General features: G+C 32.1%; 1 protein-coding gene across 1 annotated transcript in view; it reads left to right on the top strand.

Annotated features, from left to right (window-relative positions):
- Window positions 1-436: 436 nt before the first annotated feature.
- Window positions 437-15,240, top strand: part of LOC101502504 (uncharacterized) — a 44,544-nt gene continuing 29,740 nt past the window's right edge. The window contains exon 1 of the mRNA XM_073363348.1: window positions 437-960. Within this exon, the coding sequence (XP_073219449.1) occupies window positions 582-960 (379 nt within the window). The 5' untranslated portion in view covers window positions 437-581. The remainder of the gene's footprint in view (window positions 961-15,240) is intronic.

Here is a 15,240-nt window from a genome sequence, read left to right as displayed (position 1 = left end):
CTCAATCTCTTTCAAATTTATGCATTTTCTTAATATGAACTCCCTTTGATTTTTAGTTGCATTTGCAAATTTCGTTACGTGTTTATATTATAAATTTACATTTTAAAATTTCAAAATAGAATTATATATTATGTTTAATATTTTAATTAAATATTAAAAAATTGACGAGTCCAATATTTTTTGAAGGCTGCCACGAGCGACAGAGTGCGACCTGCAGCAATAACCACGAGAGGTAATTTTATGTAGTAATATATCCGAATCGTGGATTTGAAGTTTGGTTCACATTAAAATCAAATTTTACATAGTAAATTGATCTGAACCGTGGATCTAGATCGAACGGTCAAGACTGAGTAGTAAGTGCCGCACTGTCAAGTACCAATCAGCAATGAATAGTGATATATCATATCACTATAAATAGTAGCAAACCTAACCACCCGAATCAGAAACACAGAAATCCCTCGTTCTTAGACTTTCTACGAGTTTCAGTTTTCTTCTGTTACCTTGTTCCACTGTCACTGCAATCCCTCCTCCCTTATAAATAGTGAGAATTAAGATCACGCACAGAAATCCGGAACGCAACAATGGATAGAGAATCCATAATTGTTTACACAATCGGAGCAATTGTGATTTTCTTTCTCCTCATCCATTCACCAAACAACAGCCGCCGCCATCACCGCCTCTTGCTCCACCGTGATGAAAACCAAGAATCAGACACTAACCATTCACACACATCTGAAGAGTGGGACGAAAACTTAAATGTAACTGACACGATTGTCCGTATATTCCCTGACATCGATGTGGACCCCACAGATCAGTTTGTGGACCTCCACGAATTAACTGAATGGAACTTCGAGCAAGTTCAAAGAGAAGTATTGCATCGAAGTCAGAGAGAAATGAACATTCACGACAAGAACCACGACGGTTATCTTTCCTTCTCCGAATACGGTCCTCCAACCCCAGGTGAGCTCCTCCTCTTTCAACTTTCTCTCTACTTTTTTTCTTTCACCTTTTTTTTTTTTTTGTAAATTAGCTTTTTGGTTGAATCTAACTTGAGTATGCGTTATGAACTTCTCACCGTTAACTTTAACTGTTTTTAAATCGATTCTGTGGTGTCACCGGCGAAAAAATCCAAACACATTTTATTGTTAAAAGAAATCTGTAACTATAGATCCAGTATCCACACACCGGAAGCGCCACAAACCTCAGCGCCGGAGTTCCACTTCCTTCATTTCACGCCGCCGTGAGAAAACTTTTTTCGCCGCCGGCGAATCTTCCTCCTCAAACCCAGCAGTGACCGGAGATCACACCAACATACGCGAAACCTCGCTGTGGAGTTTTGTATTGCGTTTCAGAAATCTTAGTATTTTCCTTCGTAAATACGAATGTTTTAAGCTTCCGTGGATGGAACGGCCGCAACCGTTGACAAGGGGTTTTAGGTTTTTTTTTTTATTTTATTTGTTGGGGTAAGTTTCACAATTTTCGATTTTTCAAATTACTTTCTTTTGAATAATAAATTTGAAGATTTTATTTTTATCTAAAAAAAAGAATTTTATGAGTTATTCTTTTGCGATATGTAGTATACCGAGCCCCACCTTCATAGTGAACTTTATAAATTTGCAATTTTGTTTTGATAGTTACAGTTTGATTTCAAATCATCGGTATAGGTTATTTAAAGATGATTTGGTGAAGTTGTAATGTGAGCCAATCGATCTTAGATCGATGGCCAAGATTAATCGCATTTTTGTTTCTTTTGAACCTTTATTCCTGTGTATTGAATTGAATGCTGTAAATTTTAATACTAGTTTGTCTTTTTCATTCATAGATGGTTCTTTTTGGTTATGATTTGAGGTTGTCGGAAGAGGAGCATTTTAATGCATCCGATGCAGACGGAGATGGTTTTCTAAACTTAGCCGAGTTCAATGAGTGAGCTTCTTTCTACTAATGGCTTGTTAGGAAACCCTGTTAGTGTTGCTGCACATGCAGATCTAATCTAGCTACTGTGCTTTTCCTATTTATATATGCTAATTTGTTACTATTCTTGTAGCTTTCTTCATCCTGCTGACAACAACAGCTCAAAGATTAAAGAATGGCTTTCCAAGGTGGATGTCAGGTAACTATTTTCATGGAAACAAAACTTGCACGAATGCTTGATATTGAGCATGTTTCTTTCAGTATAACTTATGTTTCTTTCATGGAAAATTGGGGGATGCCTCCAAGAAATATAAATGAATAATTCTTTTTACTTCTGTACATAGATGGTAATTGTTTATAGAGCTATACGAGGTTCTTTTCTCTTACATCCACATGATATTAGACACTAGTGTTTAATACAGGAGTATCTAAGAGAAGTTTGATATAAAGTTTCAATTGAATGATGCAACTGCTCATTTATGGAAGTTGGAAAAGCTTTTTACTTAGGCATCTTAGATTCACACAAGATACTTGCGATCTGTGGGATTGTTTGTTTGGCATATACCTTGAATGACAATTCTTGTAACCGAGTACCAAAAACAAGCATCTAGCTCAGTTATTTAGCTTATCAGGGAATCCTAAACATCTGAATGAAGTGTTGCTGAATATGTTACTGTTTTTTGGTCTTTCTTTGTCATCCTTTTTTCCCTAACCTATTAGTAGCCTAATATATCCTGATTAATGTTCAAGGTCATCTTTAACCTCAATATAATTGCAACTTGTCCTCTGAAGACTAGATTTCTTGTGGTTGTCTAAATCAGTGCAGCCTATCAAGACTGAAGTTGAATGTTTCAAATTTTCAATCCTCTGTTGGGCAATCCCAGCTGATTGTTTGTAAGGGATGTAAATGCATGATTAGTTTGCTTTTGAAAATGAATTTTTTTCTGCAATCACTTGCCTGCTCTAGAAGAAGTCACTATATTGGACTAACTTTTTTAGAGACTTTGCTCAATATTAGAAATGCAGACAATATTTGTGGTTGATCTTATTTTTCTGAAAGGGATAGGAAATCTTCACTTCATATGCAATTAGCTTATTTGTATATATTGCCTTATTGTATCCTTTTATTTCCTTATAGGGAAAGTGATACGGACAGAGATGGGAAGGTCAGTTTTAAATAATTCTTTTATGGCCTCTTCGATTCTGTAAGGTACTATGATGAGGAAAGTTACAGTGATCTACATCAATGTGATGATTCAATGGATGCTTCAGCCAGAGCTTTGTTTTCTCAGCTTGACAAAGATCGCGACGGGTATTCACCATCTTTTTTTATTCTTTTTCTTTTCCCACAATTATTCTACTTGATTGGAATCAATATTGTAGTTTCCTTATAGTATACTATAATTTACTTTTGGGTTTTCATTTTGAATCTGTGCAGGTCTTTGTCAGATATTGAACTACTGCCTATAATTGGGAAATTGCATCCATCTGGGCATTATTATGCAAAGAAACAAGCAGAATATTTAATTTCATTGGTATAGAATTTGAACATTACAATTAAAACTCTAATTGTTGACAAAGGTGTCACATTGCAATTCATATTTTGCAATGTAGATGGCTAAAATAGCTCAACAGGCACTGCAACATCTGTTGGATAACAATAACATCATACATTAGTTTCCTTATTAACCTTTCTTTCTATGATGTTATGGCAGGCGGAAGTTGACAAAGATGGGCGCCTCAATTTGACTGAGATGATTGAGAATGCATATATATTCTATGATGTTATTTTCTACGATGATGAAGTTGAATATGATGATTCCCCTGACGAGTTCTTTTAAGTTCTTTTCAGTTTATGTTAGGTAAGTACAGTTATTTTGTTGTCTTTTTAAACCTACATTCAGTGATGATTTTTCGTTGTAATATTTTGTGATCATCAATTGCAGGATGCACAGAAAAGTTTGGGGCAATATCACAGACAAAGAGTCAGTATTTGAAGAACATAAATAGAGTTATAAATTTACATAGCAAGTTAAATACAAAATATTAAAATTATACAGATGAGCAGAAAAAAAATTGGCTACGGTTTCTGTTTTTGTTTAATAGAAGGTAAATTTTAGGTTGTGTTTGAAAAATTGTATATAAGATATCTAGAATTTTTTAAATGCAACCTAGACCTCACCTTTTAATAGAAAGATAGTTCCGACTGATATATGAGACTCTTAAATGATGTACACGGTGGCTTTGCCACATTGATATCTGATTTGTGAATTGTAATAGTTTTACTTTTTATATATCATCACTGTTATAGTTGAAATGAATTAATTTTGCGTTATATATAATCACAGTTGCAGGGGATGCACGTTACATAACTTTAAATGAATATATAACTAATCCATTATTCACCTGAAGTAATTTTTCAAAATAGGAAGAAATCAGAATAATGGGACTGAGGGAGAGAGAAAAAGTCATTAAAAGAATATTCTAATTGTGATTTTGACATGTAAAAGAATAATCAAACACTGCCAATTTATTATTATATAGATTGCATTTCCATGTGTAAAAAGTACAAAGAAGGGTATCAATCTTGTAGTTGAGATGTTCTTCATTTCTCTAATATAGAATATTATTACTGTAACTTTTTGTTTATAAAGTTGATAAATATTTAATTTAAAATATATGTTCTAAAACTATGTATAATTATACAAAATTATAATAAAGTAAAAAATAGAGTGAACAAAAAATAGAGAAAATCTCGACTTGAATTTTAGTAGATAGATAATTTGATTTAATTAGAAAAATCTGAGAGTGAAAGTATGTAAGTAAAGAATAGGGTAATATATATCTTTGAAGTTTGAAGCCTTTTCTAATTTTAAGAATTAATTTCAGTTTTTAGCTCTCTATATTTTTAAATATATTTTCTCTATTTATAATTATAATTTTTTTTTGTTTAATATAAATAAAAATTAATTAAAAAATTAATATTTTATCTTTAATTTTGAATCAAATAATAAATTTTTAAAACTTATTTTTACTAATATATTTTGAAATGAAATAATAGACATTAACAATTTCTTTAAAAAAAATATCCACGATTCATTTATCAGTAAAAAATATAAATCTGTTTCTGTTATGTAAATTTTATTTTTTTTGGAAAAGTTTTACTACAACTATTTGTTTAAATATTATAAAATATATTGAAGAGTGTTATAATAAATAATAGATAAAGTATATACTTAGATTCACCAATTCAAATCACTTTAAACCTTGGACTGCTTAAGCTAGTAGGTCTTTGAGTCTAGTAATGTAGTAGACCACAAAGTTAACTTTTTATTGATGAATGAATCATACCACTAAAAAGGGTTATGTTCAATGTATTTGACGACATTGACCTCCTAAAATTCCATGTTTTTCAAATTAATTTTTTTAATTACTCTCTCCTTTAAAATATAAATAAAAAAGTGAATGTATTTAGTTTTATATTTTGGGTTGATATAAGATATTTCCTTTTTATTTATATTTTGAATGATTTAAGACTAAACACTTTCACATTTTTAATTATATTTTAAGCCAAAAATATTAATGTTTAATAACAATTTAATTTCTCTAATAAGACAACACAAAACATTACTAAATAGACCACTTCAATAACTTTATATTATTATATTTTAATAATATTTATTTATTTTAATATTTTTATGATTTATTGTATGAAATTCATATAAAGTAAAAAAGAAAATTGTACTTCTATAGTCACAAAAAGTAAAATTATTATCCACAGTAGATGTGCATATTTAACTTTTGCTAAATAGGTGAATCACATGCAATTGTGATTGTCTTTGGTTCGGTTGTGAAGACCGGTAGTACAATTGTTTGACTATTATCAACCGACCATGTCAATTGTTTGACAATATCAAAAGGACATGGAAAGTGTGACAGCTCTTTAGCACTATTAGTTCTTTATTCAATTATAAGAAGAAGAAAAAAAATAATTATACATTTTTAAAAAATATTGATTCATTGTATTTAATTTTGTTATGTTATAAAAAATTAAATTTTTTATACTATCAATACTTTTCATTTAATTTTGTATGAGAAATTGTTATATTAAAAAATATTTTAATAATAGTTGTTGGTAAATGACAACATTTTGAAAAGCCTAAGATGTCTAGTTTATAAATATAATGCTTATTATGCGTAATAGACATTCAATTAGTACAATTTAATAAAATAAAGTATACATATACAAAAATATAACAATAGATTATTTTCCAACTTGGAACTCAATTTTCTCTACCAATTCTCAATGAAAATTGGTGAAACCAGTACCTATTTCATAGGTAATTAAGTATATTTTCTAATAGGATAGAAATCAACTCAAAATACTATATATGGAGAAAGTTATAAACAAAATACCAAATATATACTTATATGGGTTCGAAGACAACACCATACTATTTTCACTTCAAAATTTATATTTTCAAGTTAATATGATGAACTAAGTAAAATATATTCAAAATTCAGCATAAAATCAAGTAATTACCAATACTAAACAGTCACCATCTCATCACAAACTCAACCACAACACTCAATAGCAATAATAAAACAACAACTCTTCATAGTAATTAATACAAACACCTAACATGCATTATTAATAATCAATGATACAAAATTAAATATGACTATCTCAATACCCAAACATGCAAAACATGATCTCTAAGCACACCTAAGAGAGGTTTTAAGAGAGTTTTCTATGTTACCTTAGGAAGAGATTTGAGACCTCCAAAGTTTGATTCTAATTCCTTCTTCTACAAGTAAAACTTTAACTCCTCTTCACGTTTCCATCTTCCTTCTCAACATGCAAGAAATTCTAAACTTCTTCTCCTATATTGAAACCTTAACTTTCCTTTTCTTCTTTTACTCTAATATAGGTGTGAGGGTGTTTCTATGAGGAGATGATGAAATGAGGGAGCTTGAGAAGGACATGCAATGGAGTTAGTGTGCTCTCTCTTGTTTTTTTTTCTCCTCTCTTCTTCTTTCCTCTTTTCCGTTATTTCATCTTTTCTCTCTCTTTTTTTTCTCTTCATTTTCCATGATATGTTACGGTTTTAGTTCTCTCATTCATCCCTCTTTCTTTCTTTCATTATTTATTTATTATTATTATTATTTAACAATTGGGTTTTAAATAAAGGGGAGTGTGATGGGAATTGTCAATTACTCCCCTCCAAATCCTTACAAATGACAAGTTTTATTTTAACTACAAAATGGGCTACTAGAAGTTGAATTTGAAATTTCTATTGAGTTTATTTCTAATTTATTCTCCAACAATAATAAACACATTAATATGAACTTCCTAAACTAAACTTCACTTGATTAACTAAAAATCATTTTTTGATTAAATAAGATCTAAGAGATTTGTATAAACATATGAATTACGACAATAAAATATAAATAATAGAATTATTAGTATAAATAAGAATAAATGGAATATACAATTTTTGGGGTGTTACATAAATAGACCAACTACGATTTATGAATCTTAATTTCGAATACCTAACAATTTATTTTTGGGGTGTAACATCCTATTTTATTTTTTTTTATTTTTTTTTTTATTTTTTATTTCAAACCAAATATATAATTTTCCATCTGATTCCAAACAAACAAATAAATAATCCATTGTTAAATTAAAATCCATCAGTATTTCAATTAGATACTTAATACTCAAATTGTAAGGTTCAGAAATGTAGTAATAAAATGAGAATTGGCATAGACTAGAGTTCAACATAAATAAATTTCCTAAAGCTGACCACTACTACTCCTAGAATTAAATGAGATGTTCCATCTATTCTTCTGAAAACTTTCTCGATTGTGCAAGTAGATTAGGAATGTCATCTGTCCAAAAGTAAGGGTTATCTCCAAAATTATTACCAATAAATAATAAATAAATAACAATAAATAAAACAGTACAATACCCACATAATTAATGGCATTATTCCATTCAAATTTCCATACATACGGTAACAATTAAAGATAACAGAACAATGTTTACGTAATTAATAATATTAGTTCATCCAAAACAACAACCAGGAAGTACACTTAAAATACAAATATATTATTATGATATCTGTATAATTAATAATAATCGTTACTCCATACAAACAACCGAGTTCAGATCTCCTCCATTTTTAGCCTCCATTTCTTGTCAAGTTTGTTCTTTAGATGAGTGACACGTGGCAACTAAAATTTCAATGGTTGAGATTTTATCAAATACAAAAAATCTCTTTTAATTAATTAAAATAAAACCATAAAAACACATCAGAAACATCAAACCCCTTTTTCTTCCTCCCTTTGTTGCCCCTCCTATCGCACTTCCTCCCTTCGTCTCCCCTCCCATCGCACGTTCACCTTTCGTCCTCGTGTGGCTTGTCTCTCTGTCTCTTCGCCGTGCCGGCGTCGCTCCATTGTCGTATCGCTGCAACATTCTGCACTGCTACATCACCGTCGCACCGTTGCAGCACCGCCGCTCCACTGAAATATTACTACAGGTCTTTGTTTAAATAATTTCTTCTCTTTTGATCTTACAAATTCTTATTAATTTTGCCAAATCTTTTACAACTATTTTATCATGTCTTTTTTATTTTGCCAAAACTTTTACAAGTTCTTGCTAATGTTTTCAAAGACAATATGTTGTTGCCATGAAAATAGAAAGGAACTTTGATTCAATCAAATTGATTTTGTACTGGAATTGAGAAATTTGGTTCTGTACTGAAATTTCGTCGCCTCTCTATCTCTTCGTCGTGCCGGCGTCGCTCCACCGCAACACCACCACACAGTTGCAGCACCACCGCAGCACTGCCACACAGTTGCAACACCACCGCTCCACTGCAATATTACTACAGGTGTTTGTTCAAATAATCTCTTCTCTTTTGATCTTACAAGTCATTGTTGTTGATTTTGTCGAAACTTTTACGATCTTTTTATCGTGTCTTTTGTATTTCTATAGTTCTTCCCTTGTGGTTCTCATTACATCAACATATTTACAAAATAATATTAATAGGATAACTCCATTCATTCTCAGAGAACATGAATCCATCATCAAATCCACTAGTTGACTGTGTAGATAAATGAGTGAACAATATCCATGACAAAATTGTGCCAGAAAGTAATGACAATAGCCAACCACACATGGAAATGAAGTTTGAATCTGAGGCGACGACTTATGAATTTTATAATGAATACAGTAAAAGAATTGGATTTGGTATTCGTCGAGAATATGCAAATAAAAGCAAAAAAGACGGGATTTTGACTTCGAGAAGATTCACATGCTTCCAAGAGGGTATTCGAGGTGTTGACAAACGAGGTCACCCAGTAGGGGAGCATAGAGCAGAAACTAGAATAGGATGTAAAGCATGTATGGTTATTTCACTTGATCAGAAGATTGGGAAATATAAAGTTGTTGACTTTGTAGCTCAACATAACCACCCTCTTCAACCGCCAGAGTATGTTCATATGATTCGTTCTCATCGACACATATCTGAGGTACAAGCATCACAAATCATATTGGCAGATGAGTCTGGATTGAGACCAAAAGATTTTCATGAATATATGTCAAAGCAAGTCGGTGGAATAGAGACTGTTGGTTTTACAAGACAAGACCTTAAGAATTATCTTCGAACCAAAAGGAAGCAATCACTAAAGTATGGTGACGTGGGTGCATTATTAATGTATTTCAAACAAGAAAGTGAAAATCCCTCATTCTTTTATGAATTTCAAATGGATGTTGATGAACAAATAACAAATATATTTTGGGCAGATGCACAAATGATAAATGATTATGTGCTATATGATGAAACGATTCCTTCTTTTCAGTGGCTATTTGAAACGTTTCTCAAAGCAATGGGTGGAGAAAAGCCAAAAACCATTCTAACAGATCAAGATGCTGCAATGGCTAAGGCTATTTCTTTAGTTGTGCCAGAAACATTTCATGGATTGTGCACTTGGCATATAAGACAAAATGCTCTAAAGCATGTAAATCATCTATATCAAAAGAGTTCACAATTTTGCTTAGAGTTTGAAGCATGCATAGATCTACACGAAGAAGAGGCTGAATTTTTGAATGCATGGAATTCTTTACTTGTTGAGCATAATGTTTCAAAAGATTCGTGGCTACATATGATTTTTCAATTGAAGGCAAAATGGTCATGGGCTTATGTTCGGAAAACATTCATTGCAGGTATGAGATCTACTCAATTAAGTGAGAGCTTTAATGCTGACTTGAAAAACCATTTGAAATCAGATTTAAATTTAGTACAATTTTTTACACACTTTAAAAGGGTTGTAAATGGAAAACGAAACAATGAGTCAGAAGCTGATTTTGAGTCAAGACATAAACTACCTAGATTGAAAATGAAGAAGGCTCGTATGCTTGTACAAGCCGGAAATGTTTACACTCCAAAAATATTTGAGGAATTTCAAGAGGAATATGAGGAATATCAAGACACTTGCATAAAGAATTTGAAAGAAGGTTTGTATGTTGTTACAAATTATGATAACACAAAAGAGAGGATGGTAATGGGAAATCCTATGGATCAAAAAGTTGCTTGTGATTGTCGTAAATTTGAGACACATGGCATCTTATGCAATCATGCTTTGAAAGTTTTAGATGCCATGAATATTAAGTTAATTCCCCAACATTATATATTAAAGCGATGGACAAGAGATGCAAGGTTGGGAAGTAACCAAGATTGGAAAGTGAAACATGTTGAATTGGACATAAAAGCCCATTTCATGAAGCGATACAATGAATTATGTCCTCGAATGATTAAATTGACCAACAGAGCTTCAGAATCTCATGAAAGTTACGTATTTTTGTCCAAAGTTTATGAAGAGTCCAATAAAATAATTGATGATATGTTGGCAAAAATTTATGTGAATGAGGAATCAAGTAGAATGATTCATGTATCCATATCAATTGCAAATGATGAAATTGACAACAACTTGGAGACTCTTGGTTGTGCAAAAGGCATAAAGAAGCGAGATTGTTCACATCAGAATAAAAAACGACCTAAGTCTTGGGTTGAGAAATTAGCTAGGAAGAGAAATAGATACTCACAAAAAAAAAAGAATCGCAAGAAAATTTAGTGCAATTGTTACCGGTAAGTTTTTCATCAATGTATTCAATTTTTTTAACAATATTCTTTATCTGACTTCTCTTATAATGTGCAGCAACCATTAGATAGGAACCAATTTTTAAGTGAAGTTGACACTAGAATTCAACATCAAGCTACAACTCAAATGACACAATCAACCCAAGTTGATAATGGAATTCAACATCAAGCTACAACTCAAATGACACAATCAAGACAATCAAGCCAAGTTGATAATGGAATTCAATATCAAGCTACAACTCAAATGACACAATCAAGACAATCAAGCCAAGTTGATAATGGAATTCAACATTAAGCTACAACTCAAATGACACAATCAAGACAATCAAGCCAAGTTGACAATGGAATTCAACATCAAACTACAACTCAAATAACTCAATTAAGTCAAGTTGACGCATTAAGACTTCACAATTTCTTTTAAACAATTTTTATGAGACTTTTGTTAGGCGGCATGTTCTATACATTAATATTTTGTTATGAGGCAATTTTATGTTCAATCACTTGGTGTTAGTTTGAACAATCTTGTGTTATGCAGTACAAAACTCTGAAATATCATAGTTAAAGGAATATTAATTTCAAATTTCAATTACAATTGTTAACATAAATTATGCAATTACAAACTAGTTAGTTGCTAGCTAGTTGCTGCTTGCTATTACAAACTTTTGAGCTAGTTGTTGCTTGCTATTACAAACTAGTTGTTGTTTGCTATTACAAATTTTGAGTGAATAGGAGCTTCAAACCAGCCTTTGATGGCAAACCAAAGTATTTCTCTTTTAAAACCACATCATTTTGGCAATTCATTCCTCGAGGAGAGTTGCTGCACTGTCTCACATCTCAACCCCTGCAGCACAATTAAATAAATAAATATCCTTTCCATGGATTTTCCAAGTTAAGGATGTGATTTTCCTCCACCATTGAGCTTTGGATATGAATCCACCAATTTGAATTCACCAGGCATTCTTCAAGCCATTCCAGAGACAAGGCAGCATATGAAATCCTTTTAAAAATCCCAACTTGTTGTTTCATGCTTCCTAATTCTCTTATTGGTGAGAAAACAGTGTCATTAAGAACCAATTTCAAAAGCATCATCATTTCAAACAAAGCACATAAAGGAATATTAATTTCAAATTTCAATTACAATTGTTAACATAAAATGTGCCATACAATTGTCTATATTAAATTGTGCAATACAAAATCAAGTTTCTAAACTAGTTCAATCCTCTAGTGAAGCCTATTTTCTCAAATTTGGAGACAAAATAAGCAAGATCAGCTTATGTGAGCCAAGAGGGCAAGGTGTCAAGGATGTTTGGATTAATTCCAATTCCATACTCTCCCTTTGGAAATTATAGAGGACCAATTTTTCAAGTTATGATATTTTTCATCACATATGCAGTGCCAACCTCAACTGTTTCAGTTTTCCAAATTGTTATGATATTGTTCCTGTCACACAGATAAAAAACAATTAAGATATTAAGAACTACCATTATAGTAATTTCTCACTTCATTTCACCAACTTAACCATATCTTTTAAACCAAAATGATTTCTTGTGAATGAAACTGTGACAGTTCACAAATTTTCAATTTGATCTGTTAATTACTGATCACAATTTAATTAGATTTTTTTGGTGTGATTAGGTCTTTAATTTTTTCCAAACAGATTGAATCAAAATGCTACAAATTGGTTGAAACAAAGAACCTGTAAAAATAAAAATGATAGTGTGGCAGGTCATGGCAGCGAAGGCGTGGCAGCGAAGGTGAGACAACGAGAACAAAGACCTGTAGCGGTGCTGTAACGGTGCAGCGGTGAGCGGTGCGGTGTGTTGCAGCAGTACGGCAGTATTGCAGTGGAGCAGCAGCGGTGTGGTGGTGCTATGCAGTGGAGCAGCGGTGTGGTGGTACTATGCAGTGGTGCGGTGGTGCTGTACCTGCGATAGGAGGGGCAGCGAAGGGAGGAAGAAAAAGGAGTTTTATGTTTCTGATGTGTTTTTATGGTTTTATTTTAATTAATTAAAACAGATTTTTTGTATTTGATAAAATCTCAACCATTGAAATTTTAGTTGCAACGTGTCACTCATCTAAAGAACAAACTTGACAAGAAATGGAGGCTAAAAAATGGAGGAGTTCTGAACTCACAAACAACCTTACAATAGAATACCATAATATCTACATCATTAATAACATTAATTCACTCAAACAATTAAGAATCAAGAGGTACAGTAATAAAAACAAGTACAATATCACATATTAATTCACCCCAAACTAATAACAAGTACATTTATGAGCATAATATCCACATCATTTATTATTAACATTGCCTCATCCAAACGAACAAATACAATCGTATACAGATTTATCAGTACAATATATACCCCGTTAATAACATTATTTCAACCAATTATCAGGAGATACAATGTATCATTTATCTGTATAAAACATTAATCACACTTAATTCAATGCATACTCAAACAGACCTTATGCCTTAATCTATATGCCAATGTAATGATTTCGGAATATCGCCTCCCCCACAAGGGCTTTCGTGGGTCCTTCCAAGCAACACCACTAACTCTAAATCCCCGCAATGATATGTGGGCTCCAACCAATTATGGACGCACCACCACCAATTATGAATGAATGCATGAATATGAATGCGTGAATGTGGACACTTTAATATATCATCAATATAATGTGATGCTAACTTATTAATGACATTTCACGTATAACATTTATCATTCACACCTTGAAAATGTTCAATACAACCATTATAACAACGTATCACATTATTTGTATTCCTTACACTTTGAATATGTTCAACACAACCATGAATATAACATGTCACACCATATTTATTTTCCAAATTTTGATAAAAGCAATTCAACATAGTATATATTCAATCTCACAATTCTAAAATAATTACAATCACACATTCCAAAATAAATGCAATCATACATTCCAAAATAAATACAATCATACTATAAATATATAATTGGAGTGATACCCTTACCGATATGAGTGTCGTGATTAAATTCTCACGCAGCGGTCTTTTTGCTCCAATTGCACTACACTTGATGAGATGAATTACCAACTCCTTCTTGAATTCCTTCCTTTTCTATCTTAAACTCTTTTTGCTACATCGCACAACGTTTTTTTGAATGGAAGACGTCCCTTTTGTTTTTTTTTTATCGTTAAGCTGTGGGAACGTTAAGGTATGAGTGGGGAACGTTAAGCCAAAAGTGGGGAACGTGGCATTTCCACCCAAGCCATGAAACAATTTTACGGTTGCTTCTATTATTATTATTATTATTATTATTATTATTATTATTATTATTATTATTATTATTATTATTATTATTATTATTATTATTATTATTATTATTATCATCAAAATTAAAATAATATCGTCAGCAATTCTTTCTATTCCCAAAAATAAATATAAAAATAAGATAAAATGATTGGGCGTTACATTCCTCGTACCTTAAATAGTTTCGTCCTCGAAACCGGCTTCGGAGAAAAGTTTTGGGTATTGCTCCTTCATTTTGTCTTCTAGTTCCCAAGTGGTGTCTCCAGTGGCTTGATTCCAAACTACTTTCACCAAAGGAATTTCTTTGTTGCGAAGCAACTTGACTTTTCTATCTTCAATTATTGCCGGAGATACTTCAAAAGATAAATCCTCCTTCAGCTGCACTACATCCGACTCAATGACATGTGATGGATTAGGGACATACTTCCGTAACTGAGAAACATGGAACACATCATGAATGTGGGAAAGAATAGGTGGTAACGCAACTTTATATGCTACAAGTCCGATTCTTTTGAGGATTTGGTAAGGTCCAATGAACTTTGGTATGAGTTTCTTTGACTTGATAGCCCTACCAACTCCTGTAGTAGGTGTCACACGAAGGAACACATGTTCGCCTTCTTCAAATTCTAAGGGCCTACGACGTGTGTCAGCATAACTTTTTTGGCGACTTTGGGAAGTCCTCATTCTTTCTCTAATTTTCCTGATCTTTTCTGTGGTCTGATGCACCATTTCAGGCCCCACTATAGTATTCTCACCATCATGATACCAACAAAGTGGTGTCTGACATTTCCGTCCATAAAGAGCTTCGTATGGTGCCATCCCAATGCTTGCATGAAAACTATTATTGTAAGTGAATTCTACTAA

Source organism: Cicer arietinum, chromosome 7 (genome assembly GCF_000331145.2).
Source record: "Cicer arietinum cultivar CDC Frontier isolate Library 1 chromosome 7, Cicar.CDCFrontier_v2.0, whole genome shotgun sequence".
Classification (NCBI taxonomy): Eukaryota; Viridiplantae; Streptophyta; class Magnoliopsida; order Fabales; family Fabaceae; genus Cicer; species Cicer arietinum.
This window is presented reverse-complemented; position numbering and strand designations above follow the sequence as displayed.